Raw genomic sequence first — 21,299 nt, forward strand, 5'->3', positions numbered from 1 at the left:
GAGAGGGGAAAGATATAAAAGAGACCTACGGGGCAACTTTTTCACACAGAGGGTGGTACATGTATGGAATGATCTGCCAGAGGAAGTGGTGGAGGCTGGTACAATTGCAACATTTAAGAGGCATTGGATGAGTATATGAATAGGAAGGGTTTGGAGGGATATGGGCCGGATGCTGGCAGGTGGGACTAGATTGGGTTGGGATATCTGGTAGGCATGAACGGGTTGGACCGAAGGGTCTGTTTCCATGCTGTACATCTCGATGACTCTATGAGTGTATTTAGGACTGTTGCCTAAAAGTTTGGTCAAAAGAGAATAACTGCAATCAGGACTTTCAAGTAAAGAGGGAACAAGTAGTTCAGAGGGAAACCAAAGCTTAGGAAATCATTGTCACCAGTGGTGGTGATTGCACAAGGTCTGAAGTAGAAGAATACAGATTCCTTGGAGGGTTGAACAGCTGGATGGTAGATGCCATAAAGAGATTTGAACACACGGAAGACAATTGTAAATTTTTTAAAAAATGAAAGAACTGTGGATGCTGTGAATCAGAAACCAAACCAGAAGTTGCTGGAAAACCTCAGCAGGTCTGGCAGCATCTGTAGAGATAAATAAGAATTAATGGTGACCCTTCCTCAGAACTGTTTTTGAAGGCAATTTTAAATTGAGCAAAGTACAAATGAAAGGGATTAAAGTTAAAAATTTTGAATACATCTCTCCCATCTTGTAATTTTGACATTCTTTCATGGCATAAGAGCGTTGCTGGCATGACCAGCATTTGTTTCCCATTGCCAATTTCCCTTATGTTGGTGTTGAACCACCTTGAAGTGCTAGTTCATCTGGTATTTACATGCGTCACAGGCTACCTGAAATTACAGTTTCCTTTAATTTCAGCATTCCTAGATAGAGAAAAACTGCAGTATCCCAAGATACTAACTACTAGCATTGGAGACATCCACACACCACCTAGCAGCTCAAGTTTGTCACCAAATATAGACTCGCACCCAACAAGTCAATAATTGGGAAACTTACCATCATATATATGAGATTTTTCTGTTCTTCCCAAGATGCAGACCTGAACAAAATGTGCTAACAGATCATAGTCAAGAATTGGTAAATGTATGTACAGTAGTACACGAGAGCTTATATCTTGATACCTTATTTCAAGTGTAAGATATCAAGAAATAAGACATCCCCTTCCCACTTATCTACAAGTAACAGAAGATATGGTTCAAAATCATGACAAAAGAGAGCTAGGTATTTTTCTAGCATTTTAGCCTCAGGTAAAGTTCAAACTTTGCTCCAGCATAATCCAGACCAACACTTCTGAACTGTACATAGGAAATGTTGCAATGTCGGAGGTGTATTTTTCGGACAGACAAAATTGAGCCTCACCCATCTTGTTGAGGCAGTACTATGCAAAGACATTCTTTCTAATGAAAAGTCACAATGCCTCTCACATCACAAGATGTCTGAAATGTTTTGCTTTAGGAAGCCACAGCACACTGGCTTACAAGTTATCCCTAAATAATCACCAAACAGATTAAATTGATCATTTATCTTATTTATATCCATGGAACTTTGCTACGCATACATTCACTGTGGCATTTACCAACATTATCATTACGCATCAAAAGCAATCACAAAACAGAAGATCCCAGAAATCATAGGACAAGTCAGGCAACATCTGTGGAGAGAAAGAGTTAATGTTTCAGGTCAACATATTTGGCTGTGAAACACTTTGAAATGCAGTGAGAATATGAAATTTGTTACATAATGCAAGCTTTTGCTTCCTTCTTATTGTGGTCATTTCATTTCTTTTCATTACACCATCTACGAATAGAAAACTGCATCATGTAAAGAATCCAGCTGGGGTTCAACAATGTATATGAATTAGATGCACAGAGGTAAACATAAACAGCAACTGTTCATAGAAATTGGCAATATTGTTGAACTAATGCAAAGCAATTATCTTTAAACTTTTGCTACACAGATAATTTGCAATATTTTTAGTTTTAAACTCAGCTATAGGAGGGCCTTGTAAGAATTAACTATATTATAGTAGGATTATTTGGGATTCATAAGCAATATACCAATCCCTTAAATTAACAATTAACTGTCAATGCGAGGACTTTGCTGGAAAATTATCAGCAAAGCTAGAGGATTTTATTTAATAGTCCATTATAAAAATGAAGTCAATAGTTCTTTATCATAATAGTCAAAGATAACTTACAAAGAATAACACGAGCAGTGCAAAAAACTTTTATTTAAATTATAAAGGTGAATAAAACGCAGGTGCAATCTTGATTGTATTATTCATTATGCGTCATGATATATTCAATCATCATGTGTAGGAATTGCTTCTGTGCATCAAGTGCCAGCATGGATGTGTACAGTAACACCATTCTCCAACATTGTTTAAAAACAAAAGTCAAAATGGACATTTAGAAAGATGACATCATTGACCAAAAAAAAAACAAATTTAATTCGCTCACTAATAAATTGTGGCTTTTTAGGATACTGACACGACAAATTAAAACAAGTTTTGTTGGACATGAAATCAATTGAATTTCCACTCCTTGTTGCATGAAGAATTCAAATAATTTCCAACTTGACACGATTGTGCCATTAATAAACAACATTTAGCAGCAATACCACCCAAGACAGACAGCAAGTTCATCAATGAACCAAAATAAAAACTAAGTTTACTATGATTTTCTTCCCAAAATAAGATCCTTGCACCAAATGTCAAATCCATTTTGAAAAAGAAATTTGAGGGAGCAAGACAGCGCACAAAGGAGACAGCGAGTGTGTGCTAGAGTGCGCACACGCAACAGAACCTCTCCCGGATCCTTTGTGACACAGTTCTTTAAGCGTCAAGCAGTGGTAATGCATCAATTACTAGATGTCACATGATAAATTACATTAGCAGTATATTCTTCATTTAATCAAATTATTTAAATGTCACTTCAGTAAGAACAAGTCTTTCAAATATTTGAATGTTTCCTGAGAGCCAAATCAAAGGGAGAAGGCTTAAAAGCTTTCTGAATCATCCATGAGCATTTTTAGATGACAACTTCAAAGTAGAGCTGTACACTGGCAAATGAAGTTAGTAACATGAATTGGAGTAGAATTGTTTGACTTGATTCTGCTCCAAGCTTAGAGGTTGTAAAACACTTTAAAGGAATAACAGTAGAGCTTCCAGTACCAACCATAACCAAGGCTGCCACCATTTTCAGGTTTATTAATGCTTACAGGGAATACCACAAAACATAAACTCAAGTTGATTTATTCAAAGAAACAAGGTTATTTAATACACATTTAAAAACAAAAAAAAACACATTTTGGCCTGTGTTTAATAGTGACAATGGTAAAGCATTCTATTACAAAATAAACAACATGTACAAAATAATTTCTTTTTCCCCCAAAAAAAAAAGGCAACTGAATTGTTCACGTTCAGGAGGTACCAGACTGTCCAGCAATGAAGCAAAACTGGTTTCATTTTGTCATCTGGAATAAGTGAAACGATCCACAAAATGGCAGTTTTCAACCATAAAGAATGCTCAACTTCATCTTGGAGGAAGGTGAAAGGAAAGAAAAATCCTTGAAAAGGCGAATTTTATTCTTAAAAATATACACAATCATCAGAACTGGCATTAGAAAGAATGTCTTCAAATTATGTGTTCTTCAGTCTGTCATTAAGTTTGGTTGTATTAATACAGATTTCCATACAAAAAACCAGGAAGGAGTCACTCTCTGAGCAGAGAGAAAATTGGAAGATCTCAGTCACAAACATGGTTTGGTGCTAAGCAGCAGATCGCCTACGTATAATGAATACTCCTCTATGTAACTGTCCCAGATATATACGCATCTTGGTGCTGTCACTTGTCTTTCTCACCCATATCTGTGAAAAATTGAAAAGCAAAAATACAATTAGATGAAAAACCAAAATCAGATGAGGAAACAAAGAATTTAAATCTTTTACTAATATAGTTTTAACAGCTGTTATCACAAAGCACGGAGCAGAACACTACTTTTAAACTTATTCATGGCATCACTGACAATTCAGCATTTATTGTCAATCCCAATTTATTGTTCTTGAGAAGGTTGTTGGAGCTGCACTCATACAACTAAGTGGCAAGTATTCCATTACACCCCTAACTTGCATGTTATAGATGGTGGATAGGCTTTAGGGGGTTAGAGACGATATTCCTTGCATGATTTCTAATCTCTGGCTTACACATGTAAACGCTATGGCTACATGAGATTAGTTCTGGCATATTTCACTGGGAGCTCAAAACTGAAGTCCATTACCTGAGTTTTAAAACATTCAGGCAAAAGGATCTCGTAGAGATACTACAGCCAGACATGCATGAATCCCCAACTGTACAAATACAACAAAATACATTTGAACACAAATCTTTGACATGCAATCCAGTGTATTATTCAATTTTCTAAGAGATGAGTATTTGTCATATTTGGGTCTTCATTGCTCCCAATGATGCAACTTCCAAGTATCAGCATTGAATTTAAATAGAACAAATTTGAATTGTGTTAGAAGACCAAAGAAATTAAATAGCAATTAAATATTATCAGACATTAGATTTTCGTACCGAACAATTAAATATTATCTATAGAATACATATGGTCTATTCACAAAAACTGCCATTTAGCTACTGTTGTGGTATGAGAAAACATAGCAGCCAGTTTACAAAGAGCAAGGAGAATAAAGAAGGAATGTGATAATGACTAGTTAAATGACCTGATAATGAACCTTTTATAAATGATATTGATTGAAGCAGAAATACTGGCAGAAAAGCTGCAAATAGAACCAAATCATTTGCTTCTTCGAACAGTGTCTTGGGATATTTACCCAACAACACCATCAGGCCTTGATTTCTTTGTTAATTCACCAGATGTCGGCATGATCTAACTGTACCAAGGAGACGGTAGTGAGCTGCCTCAGTAAACTGCATGTTCATTTCACAGGGCAGTTAAGAATCATCCATATTGATAACAGATTTGCAGTCTCACAAAGGCCAGAGTGAATTAGGATGCCAGGTTTCCTACCTCAAAAGGACATGCGTGAATTAGTTTTTTTGCCCCCAAGCATCTAATCATTCCACAGTCACCAATATTAGCAATATCATATTAGTCCGGATTTGTTTAAGTAAACAGAATTCCCAATGACTGCTATCAAGATTAACTTTCCATGCTTAACCTCTTTACTGTCTTTGAAATGGCTGAACACACTACTCTTCTCCAACACCCAACTGTTACCATCCAGCAGGCTGGGATTCTTTTCTCCAGTAAACTGGCTGCCATGTTTTCTCATTCCACAACAGTTGGCTCAATGACAGTTTTTGTGAGTAGACCATATGTATTCTATAGATAATATTTAATTGTTCGAAAATCTAATGTCTGATAATATTTAATTGCTATTAAATTTCTTTGGTCTTCTAGCACAATTCAAATTTGTTCTATTTAAATTAAAGGCTGATACTTGGAAGTTACATCGTTGGGAGCAATGTAACCAAGCAGCCACTTACATTGGCTTTTCTTCCTGGTCCCACACCGTTAACATTGTTATAATCCAAACATCTTTCCTTACTCCTGTCCTATTTCACATTGGCACATTATCGAGTGGCATCATCTGATGATACAGCATTAGCTTTGTTGTGTGCTCTCAAACCTTCAGGACCTGGTAATCTGCATCCCAGAGTAATATAAAAAAAATGCCCCATGGAAATGTTAGATGCATTGGTGGTCATCTTCCAAACTTCTACAGACTCTGGAACAGTTCCTACAGATTGGAGGGGAGCAAATATAACCCTCCTGCATTAAAACAAAAGCAACAGAACTAAGGACCAGTTAGTGTAACATCAGATGTGGGGAAAAGTGTCTGTAACACTTTGAAAGCATAAACAGGGTAGACAAACTCAGCACGGGTTTATGACAGAAATCATAATTAATCTACTGGAGTTGTTTTGAGATTGTAACTGGCAGAATAGATAAGGAAGAACCAGTGAATGTGGTGTATTTGGATTTCAATAAGGTTTTTGATAATGGTCACACTTAAGCAGCTAGAGGGCAAAAATAAAGCACCGGGATTGGAGGCAATATACTGGTACGGATTGACAAAATTTTTTTTCCCCAGGAGGCAGGCTGTGACTAGTGGTATACTGCAGGCATTAGTGCTTGGACCTCAGCTGTTCAGAATGTATAAATGACATGGATGAAAAACACAAATGTAATATTTTCAAGTTTGCTGATAAAACAAAACTAGGTCAGATTGGGAGTTGAGGAGATTTGAAAGAGGGTTCATGGTGATTGTGTGCCAGCCTACACATGGCAGATACAATAAAATGTAGAAAAATGTGAAGTTATACATTGATATGGAAAAACAGAAATGCGGTGCATTGTTTAAATGGTGATATACTGGGAAATGTGAATGCACAAAGGGATGATGTCCTGGGACACCAGCCAATGAAAGTAAACAGGTAGGAACAGCAAGTAATTAGAAAGGCAAATGGTATGTTACCTTTACTGCATGACAACTTAAGTTCAGAACAAGGGATGTCTTATTGCAGTTATAAAGATCTTGGAGTACTTTCATAGAATCACAGAATTCCTACAGTATGGAATCAGGCCATTTAGCCCAACAGGTCCACACCAACCCTCCGAAGAGTAACCCTCCCAGACCCATTCTCTTACCTGGTTACTTTACATTTACCTATAACTAATGAACCTAACCTACACGTCACTGAACACTATGGGCAATTTAGCATGGCCAATTCACCTAACCTGCACATCTTTGGATTGTGAGAGGAAACTGGGGCACCCAGAGGAAAACCACACAGACACAGGGAGAATGTGCAAACTCCACACAGACAGACAGTCGCCAGAGGCTGGAATCAAACCCGGGTCCCTGGCACTGTGAGGCAGCAGTGCTAACCACTGAGTCACCATGCTGCCCATTTTTTGTTTTACAGAATCACTGCTTTATTGACTACTTCATCACTGGTTGACCAGAGCTTGTGTGTGTTTCCTGTATAGGAACTTGCAGATTTGTCTCCCTACCAAAGAGAGGATATACTTGCCATAGATGGAGAACACAGATGGTTCAATCAACTGATACCGCGATTCATAGATTCATACAACGCAGAAAAGGCTCTTTAGCCCAATCGAGTCTGCCCCAACATAACTATCACTAAGTGTGCTAATCTAAATTTTCTGCACTTGTCCCGTATCCTTGGACACTATGATATTTGAAGTACTCATTCAAATATTTTTTAAAAGGTTGTAAAGTATCCAGCCTCCACTACCTTCCCAGGTAGTGCATTCCAGATTCCCACCACCTGCTGAGTAAAAACGTTTTTCCCCCAAATCTCCTCTGAATGTCCTGCCCCTTACCCTAAAACTATGACCTCTCATGACTGACCCCTCAAAACAAGGGGAACAGCTACTATCTGTTCACCCTGTTCATACCCCTCATAATCTTATACACCTCAATCATGTCCCTCCTCAGTCTTCTCTGCTCTAAGGAAAACAATCCAAGCCAATCTAGTCTGTCCTTGACGCTCAATTTCTCCATTCCAGGAGACATTCTGGTGAACCTCCTCTGTGTCTCTTAGTGAGATCATATCCTCCCTGCAGTAAGGTGACCTGAACTGCACACAGCACTCCAGTTGTGGCCTGACCAACGTTCTGTATAACTCCAATATTACCTCCTTGCTCTCATGCTTTCATCGTTGTGGTATACAGTAAGTGTCCCGTATGTCTTAACTATCCTATTCATGTACTGTTCCGACTTCAGAGATCTGTAAATACTTACCTCGAGATCACGCTGTTCCTCTAAACTGCTGCGTCCTGCCATTCATTAAATACTCCCTTATCTTGTTTCTTGTTGTGAAGTTCATGAACTCATACTTGCCAAGGTTAAATATCATCTGCCATCTGGTGTGCCCACCTGACCAACCCATCTTCATTTTCTGTAACATCTTTGCTATTAACCACTTTACCATTCTTGATGTTGTCCGCAAATTTGCTTAACATTCACTCCACATTTTCATCTAAGTCATTTACGTATATAACAAACAATATGGGTCACAAGTACTGATCCTTGTAGTACACTGCTGGACACCAGCCTCCAATCACTCAAATCACCTTCTGTCACTACCCTTTGTATACTATTACTAAGCCAGTTTCTGAATCATCACACCAAGTTTTCCTCAATTCCATGTGCTTTAACTTTCTCAGTCAGTCTCCCATGTAGAAGCTTGTTAAAAGGTTTGCTATAATCCATATAAACTACATCAACTTCCCTCATTCACACTCTTGATCACGAGGAGAAATTGGTTCAACTGGGCCTGTATTCATTAGAGTTCAAAAGAATGAGGTGGGAGTATCAGATTGAAACATACAATACTAACAGAGCTAGACAACCAGGCAGGGTCTACAGTTCCCCTAGATGGGGAGTCTGGGACGAAGGTCACAGTTTCAGGATACAGATTGAACCAACCATTTAGGACTGAAATACAGTAACATTACTTCACTCAGAGGATGGTCAATCTGTGGAACTCTGTATCATGGGCAACAGTGGAAGCCACATCAAACAATATATTTAAGAAAGAGATCAATATATTTTTAGATATTAAAGGCATCAAGAGGTGGGGAAAGAAAGCAGGAATATAGCATTGAGACAGAGGATCAACCATGATGGTAGTGAATAGCAGAGCAGACTCAAAGGAACAAATGGCCTACTTCTGCACCTAGCTTTCATGTTGCTATGCTTGTTATCTCTTCTCTTGATTCTTCTGCTCTTGCTACATCAAACTGCTTACTCAACAAGTACTGGATGTGCAGATATTCTAGCCAATTAAATATTGAGAGGACTACTGCCAGTTTTCAGTGCCCTCTCCATGCTTTACACTCTAGCTGCCAACTCCCTAGCAGTCTTAAATTAATCCAGTATGTACATAACCTTGGTTCTACATTTAACTTCAAAATTAAAAATCCAAACGCATCTTCTTGCCATCACTGAGATAGCCTATATATTCCCACCTCCATAACATCACAAGACTTTGAACATGGCACTCACTCCTTGTCTATTACTGAAGTCTTCATTAACCTCCTGATTCAATTATTCAAATGCACTCCTGATTGGCCTTAATGTTGTCGTGCAGTATGTAGCTATGAGTTGAATAAATGGTTTATCTTGTTTTTTTAAAACAATAACTGAGAGGAAATGTTGTCAAGGGATGGTAAATCCTCACTGCTCCTCTGTAACTAAGTTACTAAGCGGTACGAGGGATGAGCAATAAACACTGGCTAGCCAGAAAAGTCCACATACCTGGAATGGACTGAATACAAAAAAAGTCTACTCTCATACATTTGATGTCATCCAGAATTCTATCTCCTTTGTCTTAGCTTGCAGCAAGTTCCATTCCGCCATCATCTCCATGATCACACTGGCTCCCGGGCAAACAACAGTGATTGCAAATTCTCGTTCATGTGTCAAATGTTTCCATGGCCTTGCCACTCCGAAGCACTTTAGCATTAGCCTTTGAAGATATCAATGTTTCTCTAATCTGCCCTCTTGTGCACCCCCAATTTTAAATCCTCCACCACTGGTAGCCATGCTTTCAGTTCCTCAACCTCAAGCTCTGAAATTCTCTGCATTCCTTGCTTTCATCCTTTAAGATATTCCATAAGGCCTATCTCCATGATGGTAGTGAATAGCAGAGCAGGCTCAAAGGAACAAATGGCCTACTTCTGCACCTAGCTTTCATGTTGCTATGCTTATTATCTCTTCTCTATGACTAAGTTTTCAGCCATTTCAGTCACTGCATATCATACTTTGTTTTTGTAATGCTCCTGAGAAGATACTTGAAACATTTCATCATGTTAGAGGTGCCAAATATGTTGTTATTCAATCTACGAAATGCCACAATGGCTTTTGAATTCATGACTCTGAATTAGTAGTATAGACCTCTAGATTACTAATCCAGTAATATATCAATCTACTACTGTAGCCGTATAACTAATAGCTTAATACTTCAACCAAAATTGCCTTGGCCCTGCACTAAAAGCTGTCTTCCTAGATATTTCAAGTCTTTGGGAATGAGATTTGAACCCACAAATGTCTGACTTAGAGATAAAATTGATTCATCCATGAGCTATTAACAGGGCGGCACGGTGGCACAGTGGTTAGCACTGCTGCCTCACAGCGCCAGAGACCCGGGTTCAATTCCCTCAGGCGACCGACTGTGTGGAGTTTGCACGTTCTCCCTGTGTCTGCGTGGGTTTCCTCCGGGTGCTCTGGTTTCCTCCCACAGTCCAAAGATGTGCAGGTCAGGTGAATTGGCCATGCTAAATTGCCCGTAGTGTTAGGTAAGGGGTAAAAGTAGGGGTATGGGTGGGTTACGCTTCGGCGGGTTGGTGTGGACTTGTTGGGCCGAAGGGCCTGTTTCCACACTGTAATGTAATGTAATGTAATCTAATGATTTTATATAACAAATATTAGGCAGGAATTTTCATATTGGTGCTCACTGGTCCACAGTTTTATCCCATTCACTTTATTGGGTTAGTGAGCAGAGAAACATTAAAGTCTGATTATTACATCTAAAATCTCCCCACAAACATGTGACAGCAATCAAGTTCAGAAATATATTATACCAGCACCTGACTATGATGCTTTCTTAGAAGTAATCAACAATAGTAATTTCAGCTGATTACATCAGTTTTGTTCCAGCAAACAAGAACTTCACTGTTAAAACCTGCTCTGCATATCACTGTATTAAGATATATTACTGAATAACTAAATAGCAATTAAACTGAACAGCAAATACGAGCAAATATGAACTAGAATACAGGGGAAACTCTATTACCAATTATCCGAAAATTGGATTATCCGAAGGAGATATCGCGGTCCCGATTGAAACGTTACATCAAAGAAGTGTTTCCAAGTGATCAAACGGGCACCGTCTCCAAATGACTGACTGCCCACCCTCTCTCTCTCCCCACACTTTCCCTGGAGTTCTACACAGGGGTGTACCATAAACCCCCTTTCCCAGATAATCTCTCCAACATTGCCCTGTACAGGGCAGAGTTGGAACCTGTCAAAAAGTTGCAGTAAAAAGTTGTGTGCGCGCACGTGCATGCGTGCATAATTTGGAGACTTATTTCAGTAGCAGCAGCAGTCTTGTTGTTGATGTACAGTCCAGCTGCCCCGGAGAGGGGGCGGGTGTGTATGGGGTTGGGGGCAGCGGTTTTGGGGGTTGGGGGGCAGGGTTGGGGGCGGAGCCTCGCACGCTGTGTGCTGCTGCAGGCTCCTGAACGAGGAGCAATCTTTAAAACTCCGAGCCCCAGAAGAAAGGCATTTAATCGACTAACTGAATAATCGATTATCCGAACGAAATTGTGCCCGCCCATCACGTTCGGATAATCGAGGTTCCCCTGTATACTGCGGAAGACTTAACAGTAAAACAAATTTATGTGTCTTCAAATTGCAATTATAAGCTAATTCCAGACCTGTTATTGTGAATAATGGAAAAAAAGTGTGAAATGACAAAAGGTTGAAACATTTTAGATAATTTTAGATGGAAGTACTCAATTAAAAATGTCAATAAATAAGTGACAAAAATGAGGACTTGAAAAATGTGACACCAGATTACTATATTGAATTTTTCATACAAAATGTCCAATATTATTGAATATTGACATTTAAATCGATACAAATATTTATTTCCCTTAATGGATTAAAGATGCATAATGAGATTAAAGATAAATTGTTTTCCATTTTAAATCAGTTCAATCTTTTGCTTATTCTTTCCATCAGCATTTGTTGCCCATCAGCATTTGTTGCCCATCAGCATTTGTTGCCCATCAGCATTTGTTGCCCTTGAGGTAGTAATGGCAAACTACTTTCTTGAACTAGTCGGTGTGGATTCTTCTTCCAGACCTGTCAAGGAGGGACTTTCAGGATTTTGACCTAATACAATGATAGAATGGTGACATAGTTCAAGTCAGGATGAGGTGTGGCTTGGAGGGGAACTTGGAGCTCTCATCCTTTTCCTTTGACATATTGGAGGAGACAGACTTTGAAGGAGTTGTCAAAGGAGTATTGTTGAGTTGTTGCAGTCAATCTACACATGGCTGCTACTGTTCACTGGAAGTGAGTGTTTAAGAATTAGAATTAAGTTTTATTGTCATGTGTACCCAAGCACAGGAGTACAAGAACACAGTGAAAAATATACTAAGTTGCCATTCCTGGCACCATCTTAAAGTACAAAGGTAGCTAGGTACAAAATCTTAGGAATAAAAAATAGAAAAATAAATAAGTTAAAAAGTTCAAACTTACAGTAATTCTTAATATAAAGTAGAAAAATAAAGAAATAAACTTAAAAGTCAAACATTACAGTCCTTAAGCCATGGGCCTGCAGTTGCTCCATGTTGGCTTTCCCCTTAACAGCTGTTTAAATGAAGTTACCAGATCAGGCTTTAAAGAGAAGGTACCCAAATTAAAATATCTGTCAGAAAGCTAAAGCATCAAGACACACTATTCAGAAGAAATAATAATACCTCATTTGTTCCAACTGAGCTAATTACACAGCTGATCTTCGTATTATCCTTGGATTCCAGATAGATAGCCTGACTTTTGTGATACCTATAGAAGGAATGAAAACATTTGTAAGCACATTTCAAAATTATCGCTTTTAAGTGTAATACAAGGTGACCCTCCCGTATCCGCAGAATCATTTTCCACGGTTTCAGTTACCCGCAGTTTACTGCAGCCTAAACATATGAAAGGGAACATTCCAGAACCAGGGACCAGGAGGCTGCTGGTAAGGTAAATTTTTCCATTTAAATGGATGGGTTCGCTCCTAAACGGGGTTTTGGACTTCCGCAGTAGGTCTTGGAACATATTCTCTGCAGGAACGGTGGAGAGGAACTACTGTATTCTTTTCCATATCCAATTCCTGTGCCTGAACCCATTACAAGCAAATCAGTGCGATACCAAGTAAGTACTACAATGTCATGGACTCTGTCCCTTTGAAAGAGATGAAATCAAAGATATGGTCTGTTCTGCGAGTATTGAACAATTGCAGAATTTGTGTTTATATTTTCTCTCATGGGACATACGCTTTGCTGGCTGGCCAGCATTTATTGTCCATCCCTAGTAGCCCTTCGTAACTTATTCAAAGATGACCAACTTGGGTATACAGTCTCCTGCCAACATTTCCCCTCAGCAACCGTAAAAGAAAATCTAGAAAAACTAATTACTCAACTCATTGTTGTTTACGTGCCTACATGACAACAGTTACTACACTATAAAACAATCAACTTCTCTGAAGATCTGATTAGAGGATATCAAATCACAAGTTACCTTTCCTTCGTCTCAAGTTTGGTTACAGAAACACCATGTTAGTAGGCTACATTTTCCAGTTTAATGAAATAAATAACCAAAATTAAATCCTTAAAATAACTTGCACCATTTATTAATGTAACATATTCAAAAGTAAACCCAAATATGGTACTACCTCCCCCAGCCTCCATCATTGATATAGGTTTTAAATAACCAATGCTGCATTTCTGAAAATATTAATAATCTTAGACTCCTGAATTTTAAGTCTCTTTCGATTTCATCCTTTGCTATTACAGCCTAAATATTGGAGTGGATATGTTACACAAGAAAGAAGATTAGTTTTCACATTCTACGTTCAAGAAAAAAAGATTGAGGCAGCCTGACAAAATGTCACAAGGTGAGAATAAATCAGTCGAAAACATTATAGAAGAGTGAAATCAATATCCAGCCATTTTACAAGGAAGTAATTCAGGATGGAGTGGAAGGACCAAATTTTGTCAATTAGAAACAGTGCATCTCGTTTTGAGTCAATTGAATAAATCAGAATTGTTGACTATTCAGATCCTTCAAATTTGTCAAACTCCATCACAGGTGTCATAAGCAGGTAGATGAATAAACTCTGATTTAAGCCAGTGCCAGCTTTGGGTTACATATAAATTTGAGGGACTTCCCTTTCTCCACGAAGCAGGTTTGGATCTGAATCTGCCTTCTATCCCCACTCTGATTTATTTGTTGCGATTCTGCAACAAATACTTCTAACCTGAGGCTTAAATATCATTTAATCCCATACAGTGATACAAGAACACCAAGGTCTCACAATTGTCTTAAAGTTCACTTACAAGTTTTACCAGTGGCAATTCAAACTTTAGCCTTGAACTTGATTAAATACTCAAAAGTTTGGGTATTCTTTTCACTTTGCGCAATGTCTTGTTGCTAACAATACCACAATAACAAAATGGGCTATAATACAAGTCTGACTCAGCTTACATTAAAAAAAAATCCATTAGTTTCTTGCTCTTAATATTTGGAATCTCCATCTCCTGACCAACATCTGAAATCAGAGGACCTGTTGAACTTCAGTTATTTAAAAAAAGACCACTGTTGAAGTCAAACTTAAATCAAAACTATACAGCATTGACATTTTTGAGGAAATAGTTTGAACTATTTAACTATAAGATTCCCATTTGAAACTCTAGAATGATTTAGCATGGTTTATTACACTGTTCTTCTGTGATCTGAGGAGGGTTCTGGAGGGAATTAATACAAATAAAAGAGATGATGATGTTACACTTCATTTGTCCTATACCTTGGTAAGCCCCCATTTCTGATAGGGTTAGAGTTATTGCGTTCAGTTTTGCATGCTTCACCTCAGGATGGAGATTCTTAACGTTGGACCAGTTACCAGAAGTGTGCCAGAATTTAAAGGGTTAAATTGTTGCACACCTTTATGGTTCAGGGACAACATATTGGGTTGTTTAACATGATATAACAGAGCTGAGAGGGGTTATTTGTTAAAATGTGGCAATCGGAACCAATCTTAAAATTAGAACTTGATAATTCTAGACTGAAATAAAAAAGAAGTTTTCACAGACAGTTATAGAAATATAGAATTCGCTCACCCAAGTAGCTGTGGATAACACATCAACAGAAATGTTAAAGACTGAGAACAGCGAGTGTTTATTTGGTCATGGCATCAAGAGATGCAAATCAAATGCAGACAAATGAAATGGAGATACAGGTCAGTCATAATCCAGTCAATGAATGAACAGGCTTGAAAGTTCAATGGTCAGTTCCTGTTCCTATTTTACTCCGAGCCATGAGCTGATGAGACTTCAATAATTAACATTTGTACTGCTTGGTTTTTCAAGAAAATTATAATCTCCTTAGGCCAGCCATTTTAAATTTTTCACTTGCTCATTAATGATAAAAAAAATTCAGTAATAAAGCTACTCAGCGAAGCAATTTCATACTGCAGCATTAATCTTATTGCATCATCTCATTTGAATTCTACTTTAGCTAAACAGTCCAATATTCAATTTTTGTTAAAAACGCATTTCTACATTAATTGGCCATGGTGAGCGCCAAATAGAAGACGACTGAGCACTGGATTCAATTTTAGATATTTTGAATCAACTTGTTCAGACAGGTTATGGCACACTTCTGCAGCATGTAAGACTTGAACTTAGACCTCTAGGCCCAGAAATAGAGACATTACCACTAAAACACAAGTCTATCACCTCCCATCCAATTTTATCCTGAGTAAGAACAAAAGATGAGAGAACGAATAAAAAATGTCACAATGATGCACAGCATCAGGAGATGACCAGTCCGTGACATCACAGAAATTAGACTTAGATATCCAGCCACATAACCAGGAATCTATTCAAGTGTTTCAACTAGGCGTGAACTGGAATTCAGAATGCCATAGAGAGAAACTGGAAAGGAGAACAAAATTAGTGATTGAAGACAGTGAAAGATGTAGAGGTGATGGCTGCTGAGATAGCATTGTTATAAGCAAGGGCAGGAAACAGGTTACCTAGCAGTGGACTAACCTGTAAGTTGTTTTTGACATGGAGGCCCATATTGAAGTAAATCAGTATCTTACATTTTATTGAGGGGCTGTTCATGTAAATTACCATTGATGAAATAAGAAAAATTATAGGAACAAATCTGAAATTTAAAAGGCTTAAATTTAATGCAAGGATGGAGAAAGTAAAAAGTAGTTTGCTGCCCCCAACTGGATAAAGTGGAGATTAACAAAAGAAAGGAATAAAAAGTGTGTAAAATGTGATCTAGAATAGAAGTTTTCCAATCAAGGACAGCTCAGTAATACATAGTATACTTTTACTTTGTATACTCATGAACTAAGTCAGTGCTAATAGCATTACTTTAGTGCATTTAAAGGTTTAGCTCTAATTATGTAAACATTACTGTTATACATTAAAAGAATGTGTATGACAGTCCAGTCTTTACAAGTTGATCACAATACACACTAATTGAGGAATTTGCCGAACAAAAAAAGAGTTATCGTTCAATTCTTCCCTGTAACAGCAGCACAACTCCATGTTCTGCATTCTGAAACATTGCTAACAATTATCTACAATGTGAACATATTAATTTCTGATAATTAGATTAGATTAGATTACTTACAGTGTGGAAACAGTCCCTTCGGCCCAACAAGTCCACACCGACCTGCGAAGCGTAACCCACCCATTCCCGTACATTTACCCCTTTACCTAACACTACAGGCAATTTAGCATGGCCAATTCACCTGACCTGCACATCTTTGGACTGTGGGAGGAAACCGGAGCACCCGGAGGAAACCCACGCAGACATGGGGAGAATGTGCAAACTCCACACAGTCAGTCGCCTGAGTCGGGAATATCCAAGTCTAAGTTAGCGTTTGAATGTTCCATAAAATAATGTTGTTTTGTGTAAGTACACCAGTCAATTAGGTAATGGGAGAAATATTTAAGGTTAGCAATTTAAAGATAAAGATGATCATCCATTCTGAGAATCTGGAGAAAGTGAGGACTGCAGATGTTGGAGATCAGAGTCAAAGAATTGTGGTGCTGGAAAAGCACAGTACATCAGGCAGCATTTGAGAAGCAGGAGAATGAAGAAGAGCTTATGCCTGAAACATCTATTCTACTGCTCCTCGGATGCTGTCTCACCTGCTGTGCTTTTCCAACACCACACTTTTCAACTCATTATGAGTATCAGTTCAGCCTTCAACTAAAACCTCCATCACATTATACCCGATGTTATTCAGTCAAAGCCCACAAGGACAATGTAATAGAGCATAGATATGTCAGGTTTACTCTAGCTGTATAGAGAATTGGTGAGAGCTCATCTGGAGTACTGGTTAGGAGTTTGGTCTCCTTATTTGAAAAGGGATATAATTACATTAGAAGTGATAGTATAGTCATAATGCCGTTGGACTAGCAATCCAGAGGCCCACACTAACGCTGTGTTCAAATCCCACTATAGCAGTTGGTGGAATTTAAAGTCAATTAAAAAAATATGAAATTTTAAGCTGGTATCAGTAAATGGTGCCATGACAGTGACTGCCACAAAGAGCCATCTGGTTCACTAATGGCCTTTTGGGAAGGAAGTCTGACATACAAGTGAGTCCAGACCCACAGTAGTTGACGCTTAATTGATCTCACAATGCCTAGCAAGCCATGCCATTCAACAGCAATTAAGAACAGGCAACAAATGGTCTTCTCAGTGATATCTCGCCGTCACCACATTTCATGAAAGAATAAAGAAAAGGTTCAGAGAAAACTCAGTCAATTCATTCCTGCACTTAAGGACTTACCTTATGAAGGAAGGTTGAACAGGTTGGGCCTATACCCACCAGAGTTCATAAGTATGACAGGTGATCTTATTAAATTAGAATTATTGGAATAAACCTTGAGGACGTAGGAAGCAAACCTAAAGATACTGGAACATGTTTTCTTATGTGGGAGAGACTTGAACTAGAGGAGACAAAAATAAGATACAAGGTCTCCCTCTGAGAGTCATTGGGATGTTCAGACCCTTCGGTCCAACTTGTCCATGCCGACCAGATATCCTAACCTAATCTAGTCCAATTTGCCAGCATTTGGCCTTTATCCATCTCAACCCTTCCTATTCATATACCCATCCAGATGCCTTTTAAATGTTGTAATTGTATCAGCCTCCTCCATTTCCTCTAGAACCTTATTCCATACACGCACTACCGTGTGTGTGAAAAGGTTGCCCCTTAGGTTCCTTTTAAATCTTTCCCCTCTCATCCTAAATCTGTGCCCTCTAGTTCTAGACTCCCCCAGCCCAGGGGAAATACCTTGTTTATTTACCATATCCATGCCCCTCATGATTTTATAAGGTCACCCATCAGCCTCCGACACTCCTGGGGAAAGTAGCCCCTGCCTATTCAGCCTCTCCAGCTCAAATCCTCCAACGCTGGCAACATCCTTATCAATCGTTTCTGAACCCTCTCAAGTTTCACAACATTGTTCCTCCAGCAGGGAGACAAGAACTACACGCAATACTCCAAAAGTGGCCTAATCAATGTCCTTTACGGCCACGACATGACCTGCCAACTCGTATACTCAATGCACTGACCAATAAAGGAAAGCATACCAAACGCCTTCTTCACTATCCTATCTACCTGCAACTCCACTGTCAAGGAACTATGAACCTGCACTATCGGACATAAAATTAATCACCGCACTACACTAAACTATATGATTTCAGCTAGAGTTCTTTCATGTAATAAGTTGAATGAAAGGTTCAAAATTATAAGTGAAAGAGTCAATAGGGAGAAACTGCTTCTAAAAGGCACTAATGGCCAGTAACCAGAGGATTCTGATTGAAGATAATTGGCAAAAAAAAACACTGGGAGAAACATCACAGAATTGTTCCAGCATTGCAGTCATCACGAATGATTTTGCACTTTATTATTTACTTGCGATCCCAGTTGGAACAGGTATGGAGCAGTTTGGTCAAGGCCAGACCCACTCCCTGACGGAGATTAAAAGATTTTTTTCTCATTAGTATGTAGTATTAGCGGAGGCGATGGATTGGTTGTATTATCACCGCACTGTTAATTCAGAGATTCACAATGTTTGTGGGCGGCACGGTGGCACAGTGGTTAGCACTGCTGCCTCACAGCGCCAGAGACCTGGGTTCAATTCCCGCCTCAGGCGACTGACTGTGTGGAGTTTGCACATTCTCCCCGTGTCTGCGTGGGTTTGCTCCGGGTGCTCTGGTTTCCTCCCAAAGTCCAAAGATGTGCAGGTCAGGTGAATTGGCCATGCTAAATTGCCCATAGTGTTAGGTAAGGGGTAAATGTAGGGTTATGGGTGGGTTGCGCTTCAGCGGGTCGGTGTGGACTTGTTGGGCCGAAAGGGCCTGTTTCCACACTGTAATGTAATTTAATAATCTAATCTAATTACTTTCCTCAAAATGCAGCAGTGGCTCAGAGATCACTGAAAATATTCAAGATTCAGTTAGGTAGAGTTTTGATAGACGAAGGAGTCAAGGATTATTATGGGGGCACAGACAGGAAAGCAGAGTTGACAACATATCAAAATCAGCCATGATCTTATTTAAGACAGAGCAGGCTCAAATGGATGAAAGTCCTACTTCCAAATCTTAGGTTTAATTTGCATGAAATAAGTAAGGTGCTTAAGGAAAACAAAGTAGACAAGTGACATTTTTTCATATTAAATTTAAAAAGAAAACACCTGGAATACTTGACAAATGGTAACATTGATACAGACACATTTAGAAAAGACTGGAATGCAAAATAAAATAGAATATTGCCTTACAGTGCAACTATCGGGGAAAAAATGGATCAGAAAGCATTTATTTTTTGTTAAGGTATGAAGGTGACTGTTCATGTTTTCTCTCAATCCCATCTACATATCTCCAAGGGAACTTCCACTTCAGAGAAGCAATTAAATAACCATCATGACCAGAATTTCACCCTTAAAATAGTTACTTTCTTATAATGCTGATGCATTAATCAATTCTTAGTGGCTTCGCCCCCCCCCCCCCAATCACAGTGGTCAAGATAATTTAAACATTTGATCACTGAAACATGGATTTGCATGCATTACTAATCCTGAGAAAACAATTAAAGTACTCACACAACTGCTTCACTGCATTTTAACCATGGACAGAAAGGCCAAGGTGAAAATTTGGAAATAGTGGGCTTGTACCACCATCTAGTGGTCTTTTACTTTGGATGCAGAAATCACATTTTAAGGAAGGAGCCAAAACAGTGATAGGATTTAAAAGACGAGTTTGTTTTATAGGAACTTAAAGACAACACGATAACAGGCATTATTTCGCATCCTTAGAAATACAATATTATTACAGTTCATTTCAGCGACAAACAACGAGAATTCAGAATATTTGTTAATGATAACCATAACAGCAATGGTAAATAGGAAAAATAAAACTGCCTAACTCACCATCTCTTATCATAATACAATTTTCCATCTTCTATTCGCGCTTCATACCTCTGTGCTGGTGATTCTGCAGGAGTGCTCGGAAGGTGCTCAGGAGAAGATGGAGATGCTGTCAAAACAGAAGCACAAAATTAAAAGGTAAAGACTGCAAAGTCAGACTGTTTCACTATCTTTTGTTTCCTTTGAGATAAATTATTTTAGAAAGAAATGTCTGGTAACTATGTGGGGAAATAGTTATAGAAGTGCAACTACCTGGTCTTTTTGGAGATTTGAGCTGTAGGGAATGAAAAGAGAAGAAAAATTGAGAATCAAACATTTTTAGAATGTCACCTTCAGCAATTAAGTGAGTACAGGCTCATCAAATTTAAGTCACTGCTTCAGGGTTGTGCATCTTATTGATCTGTAATAGTTTGCAATTGCTTAAACAAAGCTGTTAATTTGTTAAAGTATTTAAAATATCATGTTGATTAAACCCTGTATTCACTTAAAACTTGCCCAACGGACGTTACAGGCTAAAATGCTACCAAAAAAAAACTGTTCCTCCCACCCCAGCTTGCCAACTACAACTTATCCCTGTAACACAGAGGCAATAGCTGAGACTAAACCAGTCATTAGTGGGCCTGGATCACACTGGAGTGTTGAATGGAATCTTGCCCAAACACAGGGTCTGGGTAGGACCTGTTTCCATGCATTGAAAAGCAGTTTAGAAATAAGATCATGATCGGTCTCCAATTAAAAAAAACCTGTGTGCATATTTAACAAGTTACAGATACTGAGATACAATAGCCCATGTCTTCTATAGAGAATGCTCATCAGCTGGAAGGTAAAAGGACCAAATACAGACATTCATGGAGGAACAGAACAAGGCTCATAGTAAAATTATTGTAGTGTACAGACAGTTCTTTCCTACATATTTTCTACCTTGAACAGCATTACACATAAATGTAATATGCAAAGTTTGCTGAGAGCGATTACTT

At 38.6% G+C, this 21,299-nt stretch overlaps 1 protein-coding gene across 1 annotated transcript in view; it reads right to left on the minus strand.

Moving 5' to 3' along the window:
* Nucleotides 1-3,193: 3,193 nt before the first annotated feature.
* suds3 (SDS3 homolog, SIN3A corepressor complex component) overlaps nt 3,194-21,299 on the minus strand; it is a 60,521-nt gene continuing 42,415 nt past the window's right edge. The window contains exons 9-12 of the mRNA XM_043715877.1: nt 20,575-20,596; nt 20,326-20,431; nt 12,577-12,661; nt 3,194-3,898 (exon numbers count right to left, since the gene is read on the minus strand). Of these exons, the coding sequence (XP_043571812.1) occupies nt 3,800-3,898; nt 12,577-12,661; nt 20,326-20,431; nt 20,575-20,596 (312 nt within the window). The 3' untranslated portion in view covers nt 3,194-3,799. The remainder of the gene's footprint in view (nt 3,899-12,576; nt 12,662-20,325; nt 20,432-20,574; nt 20,597-21,299) is intronic.

The sequence above is a fragment of the Chiloscyllium plagiosum genome, chromosome 25, assembly GCF_004010195.1.
Source record: "Chiloscyllium plagiosum isolate BGI_BamShark_2017 chromosome 25, ASM401019v2, whole genome shotgun sequence".
Taxonomy (NCBI): domain Eukaryota; kingdom Metazoa; phylum Chordata; class Chondrichthyes; order Orectolobiformes; family Hemiscylliidae; genus Chiloscyllium; species Chiloscyllium plagiosum.